This window comes from Pelophylax lessonae, assembly GCF_965119305.1.
Source record: "Pelophylax lessonae genome assembly, chromosome: 2".
NCBI lineage: Eukaryota > Metazoa > Chordata > Amphibia > Anura > Ranidae > Pelophylax > Pelophylax lessonae.
The window spans coordinates 691,046,286-691,069,926 of record NC_138769.1 but is presented as its reverse complement, the minus strand read 5'-3'; the positions used below and the strand labels follow the sequence as shown (position 1 = coordinate 691,069,926).

General features: G+C 42.3%; 1 protein-coding gene across 2 annotated transcripts in view; it reads left to right on the top strand.

Annotated features, from left to right (window-relative positions):
• LOC309545257 (cyclic nucleotide-binding domain-containing protein 2-like) overlaps positions 1 to 23,641 on the top strand; it is a 525,861-nt gene that overhangs the window by 294,773 nt on the left and 207,447 nt on the right. For both annotated transcript variants that reach the window (XM_082244395.1, XM_082244394.1), the window contains exons 11-12: positions 1,516 to 1,576; positions 22,010 to 22,068. In XM_082244395.1, the coding sequence (XP_082100521.1) occupies positions 1,516 to 1,576; positions 22,010 to 22,068 (120 nt within the window). The remainder of the gene's footprint in view (positions 1 to 1,515; positions 1,577 to 22,009; positions 22,069 to 23,641) is intronic.

Here is a 23,641-nt window from a genome sequence, read left to right as displayed (position 1 = left end):
AGAAACTAAAATTCACAGACTTAAACTATACCCCCTCACAACATCAAGACTTTATCTCAATTCTACAACAAGGGCAAACTCAAAAATAGGGAAGACTTGATCCAGGAGTTTAATCTTACGCTAGAAGTAAATTCCATAATTTCAAAGATTCTAATACTATTAGCCAAACATCCTCTCGTTGAACTATCTATGAATGCAGAATCATGGCACTCCTTTATGTACGACCCCCCCCCCCCCCAAAAAAAAAAAAAGGCACATCCTTCTTTTATAACACCATACGAAAAGAACACCCTCCACAAAAAACTACACATATGACTAAATGGGAAGAAACCTTACCATACACCAATGGCAACATGCTATACAGTCTATCTACAAATACTCTCACTGTACCAATCATTGGGAGATGACAATAAAAATCACTAACAGGTGGCACTTCACCCCATATAGACTTTCGAAAATGGCATCTATTATCTCCTCTCTCTGCTGGCGAGACTGTGGTAAGGTAGGCACGTTACAACATATACTTTGGGAATGACCCTCTCTAATTAGCTTCTGGAAATCTGTCTTTCAATGTATAGCCTCATGTATGGGAATCCTGTATCCACCTAAGGCAGAGCTTGCATTACTCAATGTAGGTATTGATAAATACCCTCCTCCCGACAGACAAGTTATAACACACATTCTCCTAGCAGCAAGGACTCTTATCCTGAGAAAATGGAGATCCATACTCGCCCCCAACTTTTCAGAAGTAATTTCATTGGTTAATAATAACTTTCAGTCAGAGAAATCTCTGGCTATAAATACACTGACATATTATAAATTTCAAAAATCTTGGTCTATCTGGCCGCATGCTCAACATCTGAGAAATTGATAACTGATATGTTGTGTTAATCCAATGTCACCCCCTGGCACTAAGGTCATTGATCCTATGGGTATTGGTGCTAGGGGAGGACGATCGGACTCATCTTACTTTGTGGTTGATTATAGGGTATTACGAATATACACTACTAAGTTGTTATTTCAATTAACAATAAGACCTTGTAATCTATCTTTATGACTGCATCTTTACTACATACATTGCACTATGCATTTGAATGACATTGGACTTTGGAAATGTTGTTGTTGTTATTATTAATATTGTTGTCTAATGTTTATTAACCCCTTGTTTGTTACTTTCCTTTGAAAACTCAATACAAATTATTGTTATAAAAAAAAAAAGAAAAGAAAAATGTTTCCATTCTCCTCCTTTGTGGTCAAAAACAAACGTCCACTTGACCAATTTGAAAATCAGACAAATGTTCTTAAAACAAAAAAATATTCAAACAAAATTCAACTGATGTATAAGCAGCCTTCTTATAATAGGCCATTAAAAATCACATAGGCCTGCAAATTAAAAAAGAAAGGTAATTGTTAGTGGTGTTTTACAAAATGCCATGTGCCGTAATTGTATACATTACATCCATTGTTAATTGAAAGTTGATTTTTCCTTTAAAATTACATATATTTTCTTTTAAGGGATCAGTGCGCGTATTGAAAGCTGTGCCAACGCAGAAAACACCGCCTTTTCTAAGTGCCAGTAAGTATAAACAATTGGGCCAGCATTCCTAATGGAAACACTAGAATGACATTATAATTCTATCACAGCGTGAATCATCATCATACAGAGACGCTTAGATTGAAACCTCATTACATTTTAAATGATTTTCTTGCGGTTTATTAGCAGGATGCATCTTACTTTGAGTGCCGGGATGTGTTTTTCTCCTATATTCTAATTGATTTAAACAGACACATTAAGAAAATCAATAAATATTAGAGGACAGAAAAGAAAGATATTGTATAGCTTCTTCTACGGAGGTGAGAAGATTTTTGCCAGTGTGTTTTTCAAAATTGAAGAGCAATTTCAGGTGTACAATTTTAATTAAATTTTAATTAAAGTGAACCTGTCGTCAATTTTGGTTAGACTCCAGGCAATCACAGATTTGAAATATATATATATATATATATATATATATATATATATAGGAACTGTTTTTTTTTTTTTTTTCAAGAGAACCTGTTATTCTGTTCACCCAGTCCTAAGATTTACACAGCCATGCCACATAGAAACAATCAGCTTGGTGACTTGACTTTTCTCTGCTGCAGTTAAGCAGCACAGCTAGGTCTTCTCTTCACCCCTGGCCTGTGGCTAGATCCTGAAGGAGCAGGAGCAGACTGATGAGATACTTCTCTGCTCTCTCCTCCTTCTCAGCACATGCTCATGTAGGAGAGCCTGACCAGCATGTAGTGCTGCCCTTCCCTTTTCCCGTTTGCTGCTGTATTTGGGTTTACAGGAAGCTTAATTCAAGTCATATGCAGGTAATATTAGTTGCAATTAAATTAAATGACTTTAGGGTCATCAGAAAAGACAAGGGGGCACTCTTTACCTCTGGAGAAAAAGAAATTAAACCGGCTCCACATACGTTAAGGTAAGAGCTATAAAAGTGTGGACTAGATTCCCTCAAGAACTGGTTCGGCCAGCTCAGTAGATTGTTTTGAAAGATTGCTAGATGCATTTTTAAATGCACAAAATATAACTGGATATTACCATTTATTTATTTATTTTTTTTTTTTTCCAAAACATTTTATTGAATAAAGAGTATAAGTCATACAGCAAATACAAAGAATTGTAACATCCATTGAAGAAAACAAATTTTTGCGCAAAGAATAAGATATAACATATTACGATCAGGTTAAGTTGTTGTAATCCAAGTGCAATGGTAATCCCGAAGATGAGGATCAGACAGGTTTGGGAAATTTAACAGGACTTAGAGGTAGGTCAAACGTTATAGTTGAGAAACCAGGGTTGAATAAACAAATGAACATGTATGAAGGATCAAGTAACATCTCTACTGGGATTGTTAAGACGGCAAACGAGTCTGACAATATAAAGAGTGTTCATGAGAAACACAGTCTATCTCGCTATGGTAGGTAAGAGCGTGTTATCCGCTCGAGTTATGATATGTGTAGGTATTGTGTCAGGCTTATTCGGGAGCATGTGAATTGGTGTGAAAGGATAGAGTACATGAGAGGATAAAATTAATGAATGCCGGTTGAGTGTTGCTGTAATGGTGATGGAGGGGACGGAGAAGGACCATTAATAAGTAATAACACCAGGGTTATTTGATCCATGGAATATCCTATTGGGGGGGGGGGGGGTCAGAAAGGAGATTTTTTTCCCCACTGGAGCAAATTGGACATTGTCATCCAGAAGAAAATATCCCCTGTGCTCTTCTGAACTTGTTCGACTTTGTTACTATGGGCTGGACCTCCTTGACTTTGAGATTGAACTCAACTCCTGGAGTAAACATCATCCATCTATTTTCCCTCTGTCCAATGAATACATCCTTATTGGTCAATGAAGTGATCCAATTGGACACAGGGAGTGCATATGGACAGGGCTTGAAGCCAATGAATAAATGTTAGTCACATAGTGGAGGTTGTTAAGTCCTCCACTACAAATTAAAAGCAAGAACCTTCACAGGTTGGTATTAGGGCTGGTGTTAGATCAGCGCAGTGAAGGATGAGTGAAGATGGTGAAGCTAAAATTAGACTATAAAAGGAGCGCAAGCACTAGCCTGATGCTAGAACATAAGGTTTATGACTTATGGGTGCCATATTTAGGGTTGCTTTGAGCGTCACAATTAGGGTTACTAGGGGTTAAAGTAATTTGTGCTCTGATTATGGCACCAAATTTCCATGAAGATCTGATTTTGAGCTGATTGCTTACTATTATAGTGCCTGCAGCAGATTCAACTCAGAATAAATGCTTACTTCCAGTATGTTCCACTGTAAACCATTACTTGAGATATTGTGTTACTTTTATGTGTATTGTGGGGATTTTTTTTTATTATTTTGTGCTTCTCAGCACTGCTGATCTTCTTCAGGCCATTTTAGCCATTTTCCTCTATACATGCACATGTTCCACCATTGGCTGCTCATCATTGGACTGGCTTTCTAAAAGTGACAACAGTGGACCATGCTTGAGCAATGTTTGTCTGCATGGCTGCTTGCAGTTTCAGACAATGGGCACATGTACGTAAGAGAGTGGCAACTGAGAAGCACAACTAGAAGCAAGGTTTCACTCTATACCAGGAACTGCCTGAACAAGGTCTTGGCAGGGTCACCAGGTTTGATTTTAATTGAAACTTAAAGCCCGCCTCTGAAAGCCCCACCTGAATATCCTTGCACTGCAAGGTTTAACTGCTCATTTAGTCTAGGGGAGACGAAAAGCCTTTTTACCTACAAGATCTTCTGCTCCCTGCAAGATAGTGTAAGATTCCGGTACCTCTGGTACCCTTAATAATCTATTTCCTTCCAAATATGCGTCCCACCTTTCTTACTAGGTGGTACGCATACACCTTTAAGACAGATGATGTCATCGCTGAGCGCCGCAGAGCGGCTATTTCAACCGCCGGCGTTCTCACTCACATCGTTCGTTCAACCTGCCTTGTGTATCCACATGCTTTCAAGCCTGTCTTGCTGTCGGAACCTCCAGCTGGTTGCTTCTACCTGGAGCAGACCGGAACCTCGCTACTGATCCCTGTATCTCGCTACCGGATCTTCCCCTCTCTACTGGACCCCTCTACTACTAACATTTACTAGTGATAAGTACCCCACAGGGGAATCCTCCATAACCTACTTACACTATCTATCATCTGCACTGTTGCATAGATTGCTAGCTCTTGAGCCTACTACCATCTATCATCTGCACTGTTACATAGATTGCTAGCTCTTGAGTCTACTACCATCTATCATCTGCACTGTTACATAGATTGCTAGTTCTTAAGTCTACTACCATCTATCCTTGCACTGGGTTAGTCTATCCTGTAATTGTCATCTGCTGTCCTTACCACCTGTCACCATACTCGATTACTAACCTATCTGCACTCTACCTGATACCATCTAGTACTCTCCTGAACAAACCTATCAAGTACTTACCATCTCTATCACTGTTCACACCTGTCCCTTCAGCACAACACCTTCATACTGTCATATACATTCCACCACTCCAGGAACATCTTATTGAGTGTGTATATTTCTGTATGTTGAAGCTGACAGGTCCACAGTGATGAGTCTGGAGAGTTGGATCTGGTTATTCAACACATCTCTACATGACTACTGAGTGGAGATTTTGCAGCTGCATATCCAGCCTACTACAAAAACGCAGGAGCGTTACAGATTGAACGAACCAGAGAAAAAAAAAATGGATTCAGAAGAATTACCCACTCAAGTGACACAATTAACACAACAAGTAAATGCGTTAATACTTGCTCTTACTGAAGTAAAAGAAGAGAATCAGACTCTGACGCAGCAGGTAACCCGTCTCTCACGGCTTACTACTGTTCAGCCCCCTGAACGTAAAATAAAACCTCCCCTAGTGTTTACAGGTGATCGGAAAAAATTTTGTGAATTCAAAAACGCATGTCAATTGCTTTTTTTGTTAAAACCTCGTACATACTCTACTGATCAGATTAAAGTCTGTACCGTTATTTCATACTTAACGGGTGATCCCCGGGCCTGGGCAGACTCTCTCTTTGAGAAAAATGATCAGATTCTCAATTCCTATTCCTTATTTCTAGCAGAACTCGCTAGTTTATATGAAGACACCAATAGGCAGAGTACTGCTGATATTCAATTAAGGGCTTTAAAACAAGGAAGGAGACCTGTAGAAGACTTTGTAGCAGAGTTCAAAAGATGGACCCTTGATTCAGGGTGGAATGATACATCTCTGCGAACTCAATTCAGACTCGGGTTATCAGAAGCTGTTAAAGACGAGCTCGCCCGAGCGGATTTACCTGGCACCTTGGATGCCTTGATACAACTTAGTATCAACATCGACAGACGACTGCGAGAAAGAAGGGCTGAAAAAATGGGAATGCCATTAACTAGTCCTTCTCAGATTGCGGCCGTTGACCCTACTCCCATGGAGGTAGGAACTATACGTCCACCTTTATCGACTACTGAACGATCCAGAAGGAGATCCAGAAATCTCTGCATGTACTGTGCATCCCCGGATCATTTGATATGCGTCTGTCCCCTTGTCCGCAAAAAAGAGGGTGAGTGTTCACATGTCTTGCTAGGAGGATTAACGACTTCCTTTTCTAACCCCTATCTTTTTGTTCATTTAACATTACAGTGGGACCAGACTAGGATCACCACCAAGGCTATGATCGACACTGGATCTTGTGGAAACTATATTGATACACGTTTTGTTACCTTAAATAAAATACCTATTATTTCAAAAGCTTAAACCTGTTTCTGTTAGTTTTATTAACGGTATTCCATTGTCTTCTGGTCCAATCGCCAACCAGACACAGGCACTCCTTGCCACTGCCAACGAGTCTCATGTGGAGACCATCACTTTTGATATACTAGCCTCACCCCATTTTTCCATTATTTTGGGACTTCCCTGGTTACACACACACCAACCAATCATAGATTGGAAAAGACGGACTTTGGCCTTCCCTTCTCACTATTGTGAGATTACGTGTAACCTCCCATCTTATGGAAAGATCCTGTCTGTGGTGTCAGATGAGATTGCACCACTATGCTATCAGGATCTGTCCGAAGTATTCCTTGAGAAAAATGCTCAAGTGTTGCCTCCCCATAGGGATTATGATTGCACTATAGATCTACTCCCTAACAGCAAATTGCCTTTTCGGTCATGTTTATCCCCTTTCACAGGATGAACTTTCTCATCTCAAGGAATACTTGGATGAGAATTTGAAAAAAGGGTTCATCAGACCCTCTACTTCTTCCACAGCTGCAGGACTTTTCTTTGTCCGCAATAAGGATTCCAGTCTTAGGCCTATTATCGATTATAGGCAATTAAACACGATTACGATAAAGGATCGCTATCCTTTGCCGCTCATCCCTGAACTCATTGAACAAGTGCGCGGGGCTACTTACTTCTCTAAATTAGACCTGAAAGGGGCATACAACCTAATCCGAATCCGTGACGGTGATGAGTGGAAAACAGCATTCAGAACCAGATACAGATTATTCGAATATCTTGTGATGCCATTCGGGTTGTGTAATGCTCCCGCAGCCTTCCAAAGCTTCATAAATGACATCTTTAGAGACTTACTTGATGTCTGTGTCGTAGTATACCTGGACGATATACTTATCTATTCGCGATCTATGCCTGAACATATAAAACATGTAAGACTTGTGTTATCCAGATTACTCTCACACAATCTATACGTGAAATTAAAAAAATGCTTATTTCTTAAGGAAGAAATATTATTTCTAGGATACATCATATCCAAAACTGGAATTAAGATGGATATTAGCAAGATATCCTGTATTCTAGACTGGCCTATACCAACAACTCGTAAGGCATTACAGCGATTCCTTGGATTCTCCAACTTCTATAGGAAGTTCATCAAGAACCTTTCCGCTATTGTGAGACCTCACAACTGACAAGTATAAAGAAACCATTCAAATGATCAGAAGAAGCGAATCAAGCTTTCTGCTTGTTAAAATCAAGCTTTACCTCTGCTCCCATACTACGCCATCCAGACCCATCCCTCCAATATATTCTGGAGGTAGATGCGTCAAATATGGCAGTAGGAGCAGTTCTCTCCCAACGACCAACAAATACTTCACCACTCCACCCAGTTGCTTTCTTTTCAAAATCACTAAGCAGCCCAGAGGTGAACTACCCAGTAGGTGAAAAGGAGTTACTTGCCATAAAACTGGCACTGGAGAATTGGCGACATCTACTCGAAGGTACCCAGTTACCAATACTCATTTATACAGATCATAAAAACCTTCAATACCTCCAGACTAACAAAACTCTCTCCCACCGACAGGTACGATGGTCATTATTCTTCCTAAGATTCAACTTCCTAGTGACCTACACGCCTGCAGACAAAAATAAAAAAGCGGATGCGCTATCACGATTAATCGAAGATAACTGCGCCGAAATCCCTTCCATTCCCATAATACCCTATGAACGTATTATTGGTGTTGTCCGTTCCTTGAAGGAAGAGATTTTGCACAGTATAGGATTGGATTCACCTCCACCACAACTGAGTACTGATGCAGAAGGCTTCCTCTATTACAACGACAAACTTTACATACCCCCTACTATGCGCACCAAGATTTTGGAGTTGTCACATGATGTGCCCATGGCAGGACATATGGGTATGACGAAAACCCTTAATTTGCTTACCAGGCAGTTTTGGTGGCCTGATATGAAGACGTCTGTACAAAAATTTGTTTCTTCATGTGACATCTGTGCAAGGTCCAAGATTGACACTACAAAACCATCTGGTCTACTCTGCAGTCTACCAATACCCCAGGTTCCATGGGAAGTTATATCCTTAGACTTTATAGTAGAACTACCACCTTCTAAGGGATTTAATACCATTCTAGTGTCAGTGGACCACTTGACAAAGATGGCACATTTCATTGCTATCCGTAGACTACCTTCGTCTAAACAAACAGCGGAACTACTGATGAAACATGTGTTCAAGTTGCATGGAATTCCAAAGACTCTTTTGTCCGACCGTGGTTCACAGTTCATCTCTAAATTTTGGCAAGCACTTTGTCAAATATTACGGATTGAGCGAAAGCTCACTTCTCCCTACCATCCTCAGACCAACGGACAGACTGAAAGAGTCAACCAGTGCATTGAGCAATATCTACGTTGCTATACATCATACCTACAGGATGATTGGGTGGATCTCCTCCCTCTGGCGGAATTTGCTTACAACAATGCAACCCACAGTACTACTAAGCAAAGTCCGTTCTACTTGAATTATGGGTTTCATCCCACTCGTCTTCCACCACGCATCCTGCCATCAAGTAACCCAGTAGCCTCGGATTACCTTATCCAAATAAAAGACTCTCTGGGTTTACTCAATACCACTATATCAAACGCTCATAGTCAACAAAAAATCTACTACGACCTTCGTAGAAGACCTTCTCCTCAGTATGTTATTGGGGACCTTGTTTGGCTATCAACAAGAAACTTAAGATTAAAAATCCCTAGTAAAAAACTTGGACCTCTATTTTTGGGACCCTTCCCAATTAAGAAACTTATTGGAAAAGCTGCAGTACAGCTCACCTTACCAGCAGATCTTAAGATCCATCCCATCTTCCATGTGTCGCTACTGAAGCCCCATGTTCCCTCCCAAGGAATAAGGCCTACCATCTTGCCTCCACCTCCAATACAAGTTGAAGGCGGAGAAGAATATGAGATCAAAGAGATTTTGGATTCTCGCATCCATAGAGGAAGACTCCAGTATCTCATAAGATGGAAGAACTATGGACCCCAAGACGACACCTGGTTGGATACCTCTGATGTTCATGCACCTAGGCTTATACGAAGGTTTCACTCGAAATACTTAGAGAAACCAGTGCTATAGGCCTTCCGGAGCCGGCCTTAAGGGGGGGGTACTGTAAGATTCCGGTACCTCTGGTACCCTTAATAATCTATTTCCTTCCAAATATGCGTCCCACCTTTCTTACTAGGTGGTACGCATACACCTTTAAGACAGATGATGTCATCGCTGAGCGCCGCAGAGCGGCTATTTCAACCGCCGGCGTTCTCACTCACATCGTTCGTTCAACCTGCCTTGTGTATCCACATGCTTTCAAGCCTGTCTTGCTGTCGGAACCTCCAGCTGGTTGCTTCTACCTGGAGCAGACCGGAACCTCGCTACTGATCCCTGTATCTCGCTACCGGATCTTCCCCTCTCTACTGGACCCCTCTACTACTAACATTTACTAGTGATAAGTACCCCACAGGGGAATCCTCCATAACCTACTTACACTATCTATCATCTGCACTGTTGCATAGATTGCTAGCTCTTGAGTCTACTACCATCTATCATCTGCACTGTTACATAGATTGCTAGTTCTTAAGTCTACTACCATCTATCCTTGCCCTGGGTTAGTCTATCCTGTAATTGTCATCTGCTGTCCTTACCACCTGTCACCATACTCGATTACTAACCTATCTGCACTCTACCTGATACCATCTAGTACTCTCCTGAACAAACCTATCAAGTACTTACCATCTCTATCACTGTTCACACCTGTCCCTTCAGCACAACACCTTCATACTGTCATATACATTCCACCACTCCAGGAACATCTTATTGAGTGTGTATATTTCTGTATGTTGAAGCTGACAGGCCCACAGTGATGAGTCTGGAGAGTTAGATCTGGTTATTCAACACATCTCTACATGACTACTGAGTGGAGATTTTGCAGCTGCATATCCAGCCTACTACAAAAACGCAGGAGCGTTACAGATAGCACTCAGCGATGGACTGTTCCTCGGTGCCCCCACATTCAGTGCAGAGCTATGGACCTTGCTTTGGTCTTGATAATGTCAGGACCTTAGACCGCTGGAGCATAGGTGAGAAGACACAGCGGAGATTAGTCTAGCAACCAGGAGGAGCAGATAAGTAGATCTTTTTTATGTCCCCTAGACCTAAACATGCAGATATCCCCTGCAATGTGGCCACAGTCCCACTAAGAGGGAACATTTTTTAAGTTTCTTGGAGCTGGACTTTAAAAATATTGAAAATGACTTTTTAAATCACAATAACATATTTAAGCTCTTGTGAAACTTTATCGATTTGGTTTAGATCCACTTCAATCATTTTTTGTGGAAATGCTACGCAGTGTTCAAGTTTTGAATTGGATGGCATAGGGCAACATTAACTTATGTTTATTGTTGTCTTTCCCATCCATCACTTTGTGTCGTGTTTTTATAAACCCAGCATGTCTTATTCTGCTGTATTTTAGCTGTTTTTACTCCTTCCTACAAATCAATGGGAATACCGTGTGCACAGATGGTAAAAACACAGCAATTGCTCAGTAAATGTATAATAAACTTATTTCAGAAACAATCCATTGTTCCCTGAAAGCACCTAAAAGCCTTGCATTCTCTTCCTGGCATTTGCTTCTCAGTCTGATTCCGATGTAAACAAGCCCTAAATAAGGCCAGTGGGCTGTCTGTATTACCCCATTAACAACCAACCAAAGCACCCGCGGTCAGACATCTCTGTCAAGTAAACAGCTGGGGTGCTCGGTCAGGTGGATCCCCTTCCAGCAAAGGCTTCAACTAATCAAATAAAGAAATACAAGGAGAACTCAAAGGCAATATGCAGAATTGTTTATTCTTTAGGTGTGATAAAACAAATTTGACTTACAAACTCTAACTGGTATATACTGGATTTATTCTTCCCCCTATTCTGCCCCCTAAAATAGTGTGTAGCAGTGTTTTCAGGCAGTGAGCCTGATGTGGGTCTGCCATGGTTACCGTTAACACCAACAGCACTTTTAAGCTGATTGCCCAAGTGCGAGATCTGAGACAATGAACAGTCCGGCATCTTTGGTTTGTTTTGTTTATTTTATATGGGGATGGGAGAAGGGAATGAGTGGGATACTCCTCTGCCTCAACTAGGTACAAATTGGGACTCTTGAAGAAAAATGCCTTTAAACGTTGGCTTGACGCCAGCTGAATGCCGACCAACGCTTGCTGGCACTTGTAGATACTGACTTGCTGTCACTGAACTGAAGACTGACTTCTGACACTCTGGTTAGCTCAAAAGTCATTTACACTGCTTCCTCCAGTCCTTCCTGACTGAGGTAGCCACTTGTAGACACTGCTGCAACTCTCAACACTGTAACACTGTACACTTCAGGGCCCAACCGCTGGCACCCCCTTTACTCTTCAGGGTTAACACTGGCACCCCCTTTACTCTATTCCTGCACCGGTTAGCTAGCTCCTGGATCCCTCTGACCTTCTTCTGAGTGGTTCCCTCTGACTAGGCAGACCCCCAGGGACAGTTCACAGTACTCACGACTCAGAATGCTTTTCTGGAACTCGATCCCTCACAGCTCTGCTGGTCCTCAGCACACTGGATTCTTCCTGCAGCTCAGCTCAGCCCTGTATCCCCTCAGGCCAGCCGCCTGGGATACCCGATTCTTCTTGACAGGTGGAGAGACAGCCGCACCCTCCCTCCTGGGACTCTGCTTCCCACCAAAGACCACAGACTTATACCCCCTCCCAGAATGCTCTGTGGCAGAATCTGCCCTTCCAGGATGGATACAAGCCCTGGTGTGCTATTGGTCAGGTTTTCTCCACTGCCCAATGAGAGCCCTCGTTGGGACACAGTGGAGAGACTCCCCAACTCAACAGGCACACCTGGTAACACATGCCAGCCTAGCTGAAAATCATGGCCATGCTGATAAGCAGACAAGGCCCACTATACTTTGAGTATATGTAGACAGTTTCGAGGTAATGTGTTACCATAATCCCGTTAAAGTTGTAAAGAAGAAACCCCCCCTGAATTGGGTGGGACTTTAGAGGTAACAGTAGAAATCTCTCAAGAGAAAGGTTGAATTTAAGTAAAACATGAAATTTATTTGAAAAGGGTGAGTGTTGGCAAAAACATCATAACTATGTTACCATATATTCAAAAATAGGGAATATCATTAAGATACAATACAGTCACAGGTAAATGGCAGAATCCAACGCGTTTCAAAACGTTGTCTAATACAGAAATCTTCCTCAGGGAATCTGCATATATTCCTGAAAAGCATAACCACATGCAAATTATAAGTCCCGGGAAAGGACAAACAAATACATATTTGAACACTTTTCATTTATACAAGTAACTTTGCAGCTGCGACAACATATTGCCCCAAATTGCCATGGAAATCTCTGCTGGTTTACCCAGGATGCCACCAAACCCCCAGCCCGGAAGGTGCCACCCCGTGGGGAAATAGAAACCCCCCAACAGTTAGAAACGAAGCTAAAAGAGAGCAGTGGAAAAAGAAAAAGAAAAAAAGAGACGGAAAACAAGAAAAGAAAAGAAAAACCTTCCGGATGAAATACCACTTGTGTAAAGGTCACATACCTGCAAGAAATTGGAACCCCATACAATTACCCTTCAGGGGATGTAGTGATTCTCCCACAAGACGAGAGCTAGAGTCAGGTGTATTTAGTAACAAGATAATCTTCACCTGGAAATAGTAATTAATGACTGTCAGGGATCCTAGAATTATGTATATTTAATTAATCATGCAATATAAGGAGAGGATGTTCAAATCAATTCACCTGCTGTGATGATTTGCCATATATAAAAATTTGAAAGTTTGAAAAGAAAGTTTTCTTGGGATAAAAAGAGAAAAAAGAAGAAAAAATTCCGAAAGAATTCCAGATAGTTATCCTCCGGTGTGAGTATCTCCGAACTTACTGAATTGTTGGTCCTATTGGGAAAAGGGATGGGAGCCATGAATGTATCTTGTGACCCTTATGAAAAATAGACAGTACCGAACTTATTCTATTTGGGGTATCTTACCTCACTGTTCTATTGGACAGTCCAGAGTGTCCTATCGACCTCAATGGATATGGTGCCCAGAAAAATGTGAGAATGTATTCAGGGTTTTTAGTATAGGTACCCCTACTTGCCTAAAATGAATATAAAGAAACAATGTATATGTATATACAGCTGTGCATTTAGATATGTATCTAATATAAATAGGTATCCCAAATAAGTAGAGAGGTACCGTTCAAATTGCAAGTAACGACATCCCTGGAGTCACAATGTTCACAAGGGCTGGCAGCGTGTCATTCCTAAGGCTATATAGTATGGCCTCAGTAGCGTCCACCATATAGGTCCTAATGGCAAAAGAGGAAAGAAGATCCCCTTAGGTGTGAATAAAACATGAATATAACGATCCAGGTCCCCTGAGGGGTACTTACTGTTGGTACAAGTGAAGAAGCATAGAGGGACGGCAGTCCTGCAGTGACTCGGAGAGATAACTCTCCGGACTGACTCTCGGTGTTCCCTTATGTACTGATAGATGGCCCGTGATCTCGCGGTAAATATCGCGAGATCCCCGTGTAGTGTGTTTGTTGTCGCTTATGATGCCGTCATTTCCGTCTAGTCTCCCCACGGGAAATCCCGCGGGTTTTGGCGGTGACATCATATCCGCTCTAGCTGCGTATACTGCGGAGAGTTCCACAGAGTTAACGTCGATAATTACTTCCGCCCTTACTTACAGACGGACATAACTATATGTCCGCCCAAAGTGCAGCGGTACATTAATGCAGCAAAAACAAGAAATGTAAATCTGAAAAAGAGGGAAAGAGGACTTATCTTAAAGTGAGGCTTGGCTGAAAATGAAACTGTTTAATACATCAAATAGAAAATTATTAAAGCCAGTAAGTGTTTTAGTGTCCCTCAGTTGTATAAAAACTTTTATTGGGCCAATTTAGAGATAAGATAAATCTATATCAGATGACGCCCCAGGCACGGGTAGTGCGTGTGCCCCTTAGAGTAAACTAGGGGTTCAGAAATGGAGTTCCTGGGAGCTAGCACCCAGGTGTTACCAGACTGAGGACGCTTATTTCTCCAGGTGTTAGGGGGCCAAAAATCTATATAATGGTCCCCATTGGAGATGTCTTACCCGTGCCGGGCTCTCGGCTCGCGGGGAGCCCCCCCGGGGGGAAAAAAATATATGACCACTATACTTTACCTAGCACCTACTTTGGAGGGTGTTACAAGTTTTTGTCAACATACAAGGCAAAGGCATAGGGGGCATCAAAGGTGGCCCCAGACAGTGTTTAGGTCAGGGTCAAAGGTCAAGGTCAGGGTCAGCAGTTTTTGGACAGGATTTTTTTTTTTAAATTACTATAAGGGGCAGTAAGTATCAGTGTGTTTAGGTAGGGTAAAAAAAAAATGCAAAATGCACATTATTGTTTTTGGGCTGTACTACGGGTACAAACAACAACTAACATACACATATCTTGTATCGCTGCGATCGCGAGGAGCAGGAGAATTTATTTTGGGTTGTTCATAGGTTGTAGGTTATGATAGTAGCAAGAAATATACAGCTACATTTTAAAAAAGGATTTTTTTTTTACTATTTTGGAACAGTTTTCCTTTCATAATAAAAAAGTCAGGAGATATCACTTACCATTTACCACCAAATGAAAGACCCATTTGTCCTGAAAAAAAACAAGGTATAATCTACCTGGATGCACAAAGTAGTTGTGATGTACAGTTTTACTAACACATGTCAAAGTTGCAAAATTGGGCTTAGGCATTAAGATTTGTTTTCCCCTTAGGCGCAAAGGGGTTAATAAAAAAGTTATGCCCACTGTTGCATTCCTTTTGGTATAGCCTTTGTATTAGAAGACATTCTAGCAGTAAACCTATGAAACATACTAAAATGAATCAAGAAATAACAATGTGCCACCAACCCACACACATGCCAAAGCAGATATAAGCAACCCTGTCATTTCTATAAAGCAACATATTTGGCAGCAGCTTCCCAGCTGTAACGATTGCTTTAAGAAGTGTAACATTTGCTTGAAGAAATAACACATATTGTCGTCGTTGGCAAGATATCACAGTGTGAGTTTACAGGAAGCATCTCGGATGAACTGATTCATTCGAGCTCTGCAGGGATATGGTGTTCAAATGCCTAATCCATAAAGTCTCCCTGCAGTAGCACTTTAGTGCAATCATCACCCCGCGGGGACACTGACGCCCGATTCAACACTTGCCATCTGAGTTTTGCCACGTTGTGACTTGCTTAGACAAAGTGCCGTGACACAGATGCGTTATGTCATGTCCCAGGGACGACGCTTCAAATCGTTTTTGTGTTCCTGAATTTTTACTTTAATTGATCTAATAATTCTAATTGCCAATGTAAATGAATCCACTGGGATATTTAAATTGTATTACCACATTTGCAATCAAATTTGAAAACACCCCATTATATGTTTGCTAAGTGTTCCCTCTCAAACAGTATACTTAAATAATAAATACACTCTGTATATATATATATATATATATATATATATATATATATATATTTATTTATATTTACCATTTAGATGTCTCTTAGGCGAAGGTGTCATGGATGAATTTCTCAAGTAATTCACTGTAATCTGTCCCAGTAGAAAGGCTGGGATGGGCTGAGCGGGGCTGTAGATAATTTTATTTTCCTGAGGGGGGAGTTAAGTCCTGCATAACCCCGAAACAGTAATTAGACAAGGTGCTGCCACATTGTGACACATTGTGGGTGTGGCAACATTGCGCTAACATTGGGAAGGGCTTTAAACTTGACACTACTCGTTGGGGTTGATTTACTAAAGGCAAATAGAATTTGCAACATGCAGTTGCTCCAGAGCTTAATAAATAAGGAGAAGTTCTGCTGACTTTCATGTCAGGGTGCCAGGAAACCACACGAAGATGCAAGTAAAATAAAGCAGTTTATTGGAGCAACAATAATAAATAAACACCAAGAGTAAGGAGTGAAATCAGGAACAGCTGGGGTCAAGTCCAGAAGTGGGTAGTCATCCAAGCCGGGATCAAGTCCAGAAGCAGGTAGTCATCCAAGCAGGGGTCAAGTCCAGAGGCGGGTTGTCTGCCGATGCGGGGTCATCTGCCAATGTGGGGTCCAGAGCCAGGGAAGTCGTCAGCCAAGCCAGGTCATGCATGGAGGAACACGGAGAACAGAAGACTGCTAGCAGTGATGCACCTTGGAGCACAAACATAAGGTCAAGGACTGCAAGCCAACAGGTGATATACGTATATAGTCAGGTGTGCAACATGATTACTGAGCAACGCCCAGGCAACAGGCAAGTGACGATGCAAACAGAGTTTATAAGAGACAGCAGTCTGCACATGTCCAAGATGGCTGTCAACAGGAAGGCAAGGTAAGACCTTGGCATTTCATCATCCAATCATGTGCAAGCAAAAATGCTGTTTTTTATTTTACTTGCATGTGATTAGATATTCTTTGTAAATGGAATCTTTACCTTGTTTACTAAGCTCTACAGCAACTGCAGTTGCAATGTGCACAATCTATTTATCTTTAGTAAATATACCCCATTGTGTATACCAGGCGCCACTAAATGGCGGACCACGGTCGGAACAGCCCTGTCCGGACCGTGGCTGCACCACTTAGCAGCCTGAGTGGACTCTTCTCCTCCCACCACTGCATCTGTTAAAAATCACAGCATTGTAGAGAGCGGGAGGAATGGCATCTTGGACTCCACTTCTGTATGCACTTACCTGCCACCGCCACTGCTGTTGAAGTCACAGCAGGGAAGAGGATGGGGGAATTGCAGGGTCAACTCCTCTTCTGAATGTACTCGCCTGCTGCTTCCGCTGCTGGGAGGGAGCAGGGAGGAGTGCGGGAAGCACAGAAAGGTCTACAGGGGGAGCGGCAGCTGTCCAGCCTTTCATATTAACAAGCTTTTTAGCAAGAAGAGTTGGGCAGATCCCGCCCTCAGTGCAGACGTTTGTGCCTTCTGCCCTCTTTCCTACAGTGAGTTCAGTGACAGCAGGCGAGTACATTCAGAAGAGGAGTCCACCTGGCCATTCTGTGATGCAAGAGGGGGAGCTGTGGTATGGGGGCTGTGATGTGATATGGGGGGCTCTGATATGGGGGAGATATGATGTGAGAAGGCGGGGCTGTGATATAGGGGCAGGGAGGGGGCTATAATGTGATAGAGGGAGTTGTGAGATGGGGGGAGTGTGATTTGGGGGGGCTATGATATGGGGGGGACTGCGATGTGAAAGGAGGGAGCTGTGATATGAAGGGTCTGTGATGTATGGAGGAAGACTGTAATTAAATGGGGGCTGTGATTGCAAGGAGGGCTGTGATGCAGGGCTGTAATGTTGGGGGGCTCTGATGTGAAAGGGGATTGTAATGTAGGGGAGGCTGTGATGGGAAAGGGGGGACTGAGGACACTAATGTAAAGGGAGCTGTGATATGAAATACCTGAATCATAGAAGAAAAATGAGACTCGGACCACTGCAGAAAGAAAATGTTACCATCCAGACCTCTGTGAATTTTAATTCCATAGCCCTAGTGTACACGGTAACGTATGCCACAGTCCTTGTACCCAGAAAATATGTTGTAATTACTATGCTACAAGAAAGATTCTAACAGATATGTATAAACCTCAGCACATTGATTTGTAAAATATGAAGGTCTACCATTACATATGCTTTTCTGCACACAAATGCCTTGAAGAAGAACTTCATTAATAGTAACTATTATTGAGCAACCAGGAGTCAGGAGTATGTCATATACAGCCTAGCGTGTGCAGTCTCCTTTGGATAGAACTCTACTGGCAGCAGCAAATCCCTGTGACGGCAAAGAAGTGTAGCACCCTCCTAGGTAGGTGCTAGAAAAACACATCATATTTGCTTCTTCTGCTTATCAGGGGAGCCTGATTAGGTTGCCTATTGCATGTCTCCAGGTGTGATTCAGTGGGTCTGAGGGAGTGTCCCCACTGCATCCAATGAGGGAGCTTGTTGGACAGTTGAGGAAATCCAGCCAGTGACACATCAGGGTTTATGGCAGTCCCAGTGGGAGGGCATTCCTGCAATGCATCCTGGAATTGACGATAAATACTGAGGGGACATGTGACCAGAAGCAGAGTACCAGGAGGAGGTGGACAGCTGTCTCTCCTCCTGCAGTGTGTGAGGAAGGTGGTCTTAGGCGGTCGGCTTAGTGAACCAGGTGTGGAGCTGAGCTGCAGAAGATCCAGTGGAGCTGACAGTGGAGCTGCTGGCAGAGTCTCTCGGGAAGTACCAGGAGATTTGCCTAAGGGTCTGTCCAGGGGATCAAGTAGCTAGCTCACACAGAGAGTGATACAGTAAAGGGGGTGTCATGTAGAAAGCCCTGAAGAATAGGAACAAAAGGGGTGCCAGGAAGGGCCCTGAAGATTGTTCTGCAGTACAGTACAGCTTATCTAAAGCGGTTCATTAATTACTCTGTCATCGCTAGTGACAAGGTGAAGCAGCAGCCTTGCTACAATCAGAAATATCTAGTTGTCCCAGCAAACTGTGCATAGTTTATACAAGTTGGAGTATCTCACCCATTCCCTTCTCCTATCCAAGTTCTCAATAAAACTACAAAAACCAAAACTCCTAGACTGTTTCCTGACTGAGCCAAAGCACTTTAAAAATTATGAACTGTCATGTCATTGCTTAGGGTAACCCAGGGGAACCTGTAACCAGCAGCTCCCAAGGGAGTAGTGCTACACAAGTATAAAAAAAATAAGGGTGGCCAAAGACCTCTCACCACATCAATGCTGCAGATGACCTCCTGATGGTGATCAATCTCACACAATCTGTGCTAAACAAGCGCGACATTCACCATTTGCTAGCTCAGCTCCTAACTGTGCAGTATAGGAAAATAGAAACTCTAAACAGCTGCACTCCAGTAGCCATCTTTGTTTTACAAAAAGTCCTTAAAAATACATCAATCACAGTGAAAGTAGGGGGAAGCTGTCAATGCGTTTCATGCTTAACTAGTGCTTGCTCATAACACATTCAGAACACATTGTTAAACTGCTGGTTCTGTGTGAAATACCAGTTTGTTCCCTTTCTTTCACTATGATTGCTGTTCACACTAGAACGTTGTGCGGGAAACCCATGATCTGTGCACATTTCCCACACTGCAGTCAAAACACACTGCCCTTGCGGTCTGCAGTGTGTCAGTGCGATGTCCTTGACACCCCAAATCCAGGTTGCAAACTTATTACGTTTGGGTGGCATGATACAAAAGTACCATGCAATCTGGTTGCAGTGCATTTCCAAAAGTAGAGCATGTACTGCTTTGGTGCAATGACATACGATTTGATCCCATTCAAAAATGACTGCATAGATATCAGGCAGGCTATTCTAGCACATCCACTTCTAGCAGCTCCCTTTTTATTTATATTGGGATACAACACTTTCCTGCTCTCTCCTCCTTCACCTTGATCACTGCAACAGCACCTTGAGTGCAGTCTTCTTCCTGCATCATAGTCGCATAACATAAATATTTGCAAAACCCACTATTTTGTTATCTAGGGTCTCTGCTTTAAAAAATATATATAATGTTTTGGGATTTTAACAAATTTTCTAGCAAAAAATACAGATTTTTACAAAAGTGCCAGAAAAGGCCTGGAGGGTGGCAATTTTTTATGTACAGACTTCCTGCCGGGCTGCCCTACTATCAACCGTGAAGAGGAGACAGGCTAGTCCGACGAGTAGCTCCAGCAGCTGAAAGGCTACACTAGCCTAGAATTTTGATCCATAAATGACAAGCCTATGTCCTTGAATTCATTAACATTTACACTGAAAGTGAGGGAAAATCCAACATTTCAAACTGAAAATAGGAATAGAATGGGAAATCTTCAAATGGGGGCACGTTGGAGATATTCACTGTAGTGTCTCCTCAACAGGAAGAAGGAAAACATGTATAGAATATGTAGCCCACCCCCTAAGGAGCCGCAAGCAGAATGGGACCCCCCACCCTGCACAGCCAGGCACACCGAATTTCAACAAGCGCTCAGAGTCAGAGAACAGTCAGTGACTTTGTTTTTTGTTTTATTGAGGGTATTAAACTTGGATAGGGATTGGAGTTTATGGGATGCCCAGTCTAACACAGACTGCAGGGAGAACTCTTCCTATATACAGTCTATATACAGCTCCTCTTCTTCCTCCAGCACACTCTTCTTGCAAAACCCAGCTATGTCACCCTGTAGTATTTTTGTAGCAAAGGGCCATTACAGGCAGGGACTGGCAGTCCCTATACTTGGAGAACAGATGGGGTGACACAGCTCACACCTTCCCAGCACTTGCTCTCTGTGGTCCCTGCTCCCAGCACCACCGCTTTAGGCCATGCCAGCCCTCCTAGCTTCAGCAGCCCCTTTCACCAGCCCTCCGGGCTAACTTCTCCCACAATCCTGCAGACTGACACTCTCTCCACAGTCCTTCAGACTGACACTCATCATCCCACTCTCAGAAGATTTCCCAGACGTGCTGACCTGCTCCCCTGTCCTCTCACTTGCTCCTTTACCTCGAGGAAAGGATTCCTCCCTGTGTTGTAGAGGGTCCCTCTAGCACCCAAGCTCCAGGCCCGAAGTCACCCCCCCCCCCACCAGACTAGGGGATGCTCTCAAAGGCCAACGACAGCCTCCTCAGCATTCCATCTTCATCTTCCACCTGACTCCCCCTGCTGGCATGACTCATGGCTGTTTATGAGGTGCCTACCCCCTTCCAGTACTTTTTTTGCTGGGGATTGGTCAAGGACCTCATAAATATGCCAAACAGCTCCTCCTAACCACCACCCACTGTGTCTAGAACATTCTCCAATGTTCCAGAGAAGAGGGGAAGGCACCAGAGAAGCTCCTGGCTGAGTCATCCAGCCTCTCTGAGTCACTAATCCCTAACCCAGATTCAACACAGGCCTAGCTCTCAGCCAAGCCAATTTGCCTACTTTAACAACTAACACACTAGCTAGAAGGTGCTACAGCTATGTAAACGTATTCAGGAAACATTGTCTTCCTACTAAGTTTTTATTCAGTCTATATTGTATTGCACAAATCTACTACCATTTGTCAGTGATATGGGGATCTGGGACCTTTTTTTACTTACATGTCTGCAATGCAGTAGAACATTTCCCAAACACACCCACTACGGGCTCCTTCCTGCCCCTACATAGAGAAAGCCTAATTTATTACATTTTAGTAAATAAATGGAGATGAAACGAAACAGTCCAGTAGGCTAGTACAGCTAATTTACAATAGTACATTATATAACAATGGTCACCACAGCACCTGATCTGAAGTTGGCCTGCAAAATGGCATCTGAGCAAAGAAAGCTGATTGGCTGCTGTTAGTCAATACATATTTTAGATATTGGGTCATCTCTTTATTTTATTTTTATTTATTTCAATCATACAAGAGGGCTTGTGTATATGACTGCACTGCACTATGATTTATGTTATATGTTGAAGGTGTTCAGATTGCCCTTGAGTGTCAGCTGCTGGTCAACATATTGTTTAAAATTCAGCGCTGAATCTTTATTGTATTTAAGTTTTACATATTTTAGATAACCTTGATTACTAGGGTTGGCTAATGCATTATATTCTTCATCTGACTAAATCCATTGAATGGCTTTAACATTATATTTCTATGTTTTAGGTCGAAGTCAGAGTAGAAGCACAGCCATTGAGGAATCCAAGATGAGCTCATCAGTGCAGGTACAGTTTATAATGATTTATTCATAAGAGGTGGCTTCTCTAAGAATTTGTAGCAGAGGACAAAGGGAGAGGTTACTCATAACAACACATCAAATGTTAGCAATGTCAGCACTTTATGGAAGGTCCACATGTAGAAAATATATAAAGAATATCTTTATATCTAAAGAAGAATACATTTATTCTATCCGTTCCATCAAACTTGCAGATAATCAACAACAATATCGTGTTTACTATGCAGTGACTTCAAATATTTTGTAATTTTTCTACTTGCAGGAATAACAGAGATATGGCATATGGGCTGGGGGAAGAAACTGTTGTGAGCAGCCCAGAAATCAAAGGATTCGACACTTCAGGAAGAGTCGATTTCCTGCAAGTCTAATGGAGTTGATAACTCCCGTTAGAATAAATATTTTGTGGCAAAAAAAGAGTCCTACTTTAAGTACCTTTTTGTGCCCACGTGCGTTTGTTTTAGAACTTTAAAAAAATGGTGACTGGGTATCTTTAAAGTAACCCAGTCACATATGAGGCTATATTCTAATGCTGTAGAGAGATTGTATTTAACACTTGTAATTTTATCTCAGATCTGTAAATGCTTTGTTACTTTATTAAAGGGTATATGGAATCTTATATATAAAAAGTAAAGCCGACATCAATTAAAGCATATCTAAATGCACAACCCAAAATGTATTATATTGCAGTTTATTAATCCTTGGTTTGGTGTCTGAATTTGTTTTCTTTTTTCAAGTTTATTTTGATTTTTTTTTTCACCTGGTAATCCTACAAATAACTCACTCCCTTTATGTGAGTGGCTACATCACTCCTCCACTGTATCTATGGAGGGAGCCATGGTTGTCACAAAAAACATGTCTTTATCTTTTTATCTACATTACATGGGAGGGAAGGCAATTTGTAGTTTACAGAAAACAGCTGGGAAGCAAGATATTCTTTGGAGCAGATCCCAAAGGTGACAATGACATAGCATTTCAGGCAAGAGCAACGGGTATTTTTTGTATTTGCTCAAACTTTTTGTAGTCAGGTGCTCTGCCGGCTAGAGGAGCACTGGATTCTGAGGACAGAGCGGGCTGTGTATTCATCAGCAGCAAGAAGATGATAATGCAGCTGCACAGGACATTGGGACATGTAGTTTTTGTGGAGGTGCTGCACTGTTGAAGTGGATGGGGCTGCAGACTACAGTACAAGGAACAAAACACCCTCCAGCAGAAGGTGAGGAGAGCAGCATTTTGGGCTTTGAGCAACAGAGCTGAGTCTTGGAATGCAGGGACTGGAGGAGTACAGACCTGTTGCCAGTGTGTGTCTGTGCCTACACTAGGGAGAGAGAGAGAGCTACTGAGGACCAGAGGGCCTAGAGCTGAGCCTAATCTTCAGGACTGAGTTATCAGTGGCTGGGTTTCTGAGGACAGCAAACTGACCAGCGCCCAGGACAAGGTTAGTAGTGTGCCAGGACAGGGGAGCAGTTTCAGTTCTCCTTACTTTACTACTGTCATCAGTTCGGTACAAAAGGAGACTGCCTATTTTCCTAGCATTCCCAAAACAAATCACTGCATGCAGTCTA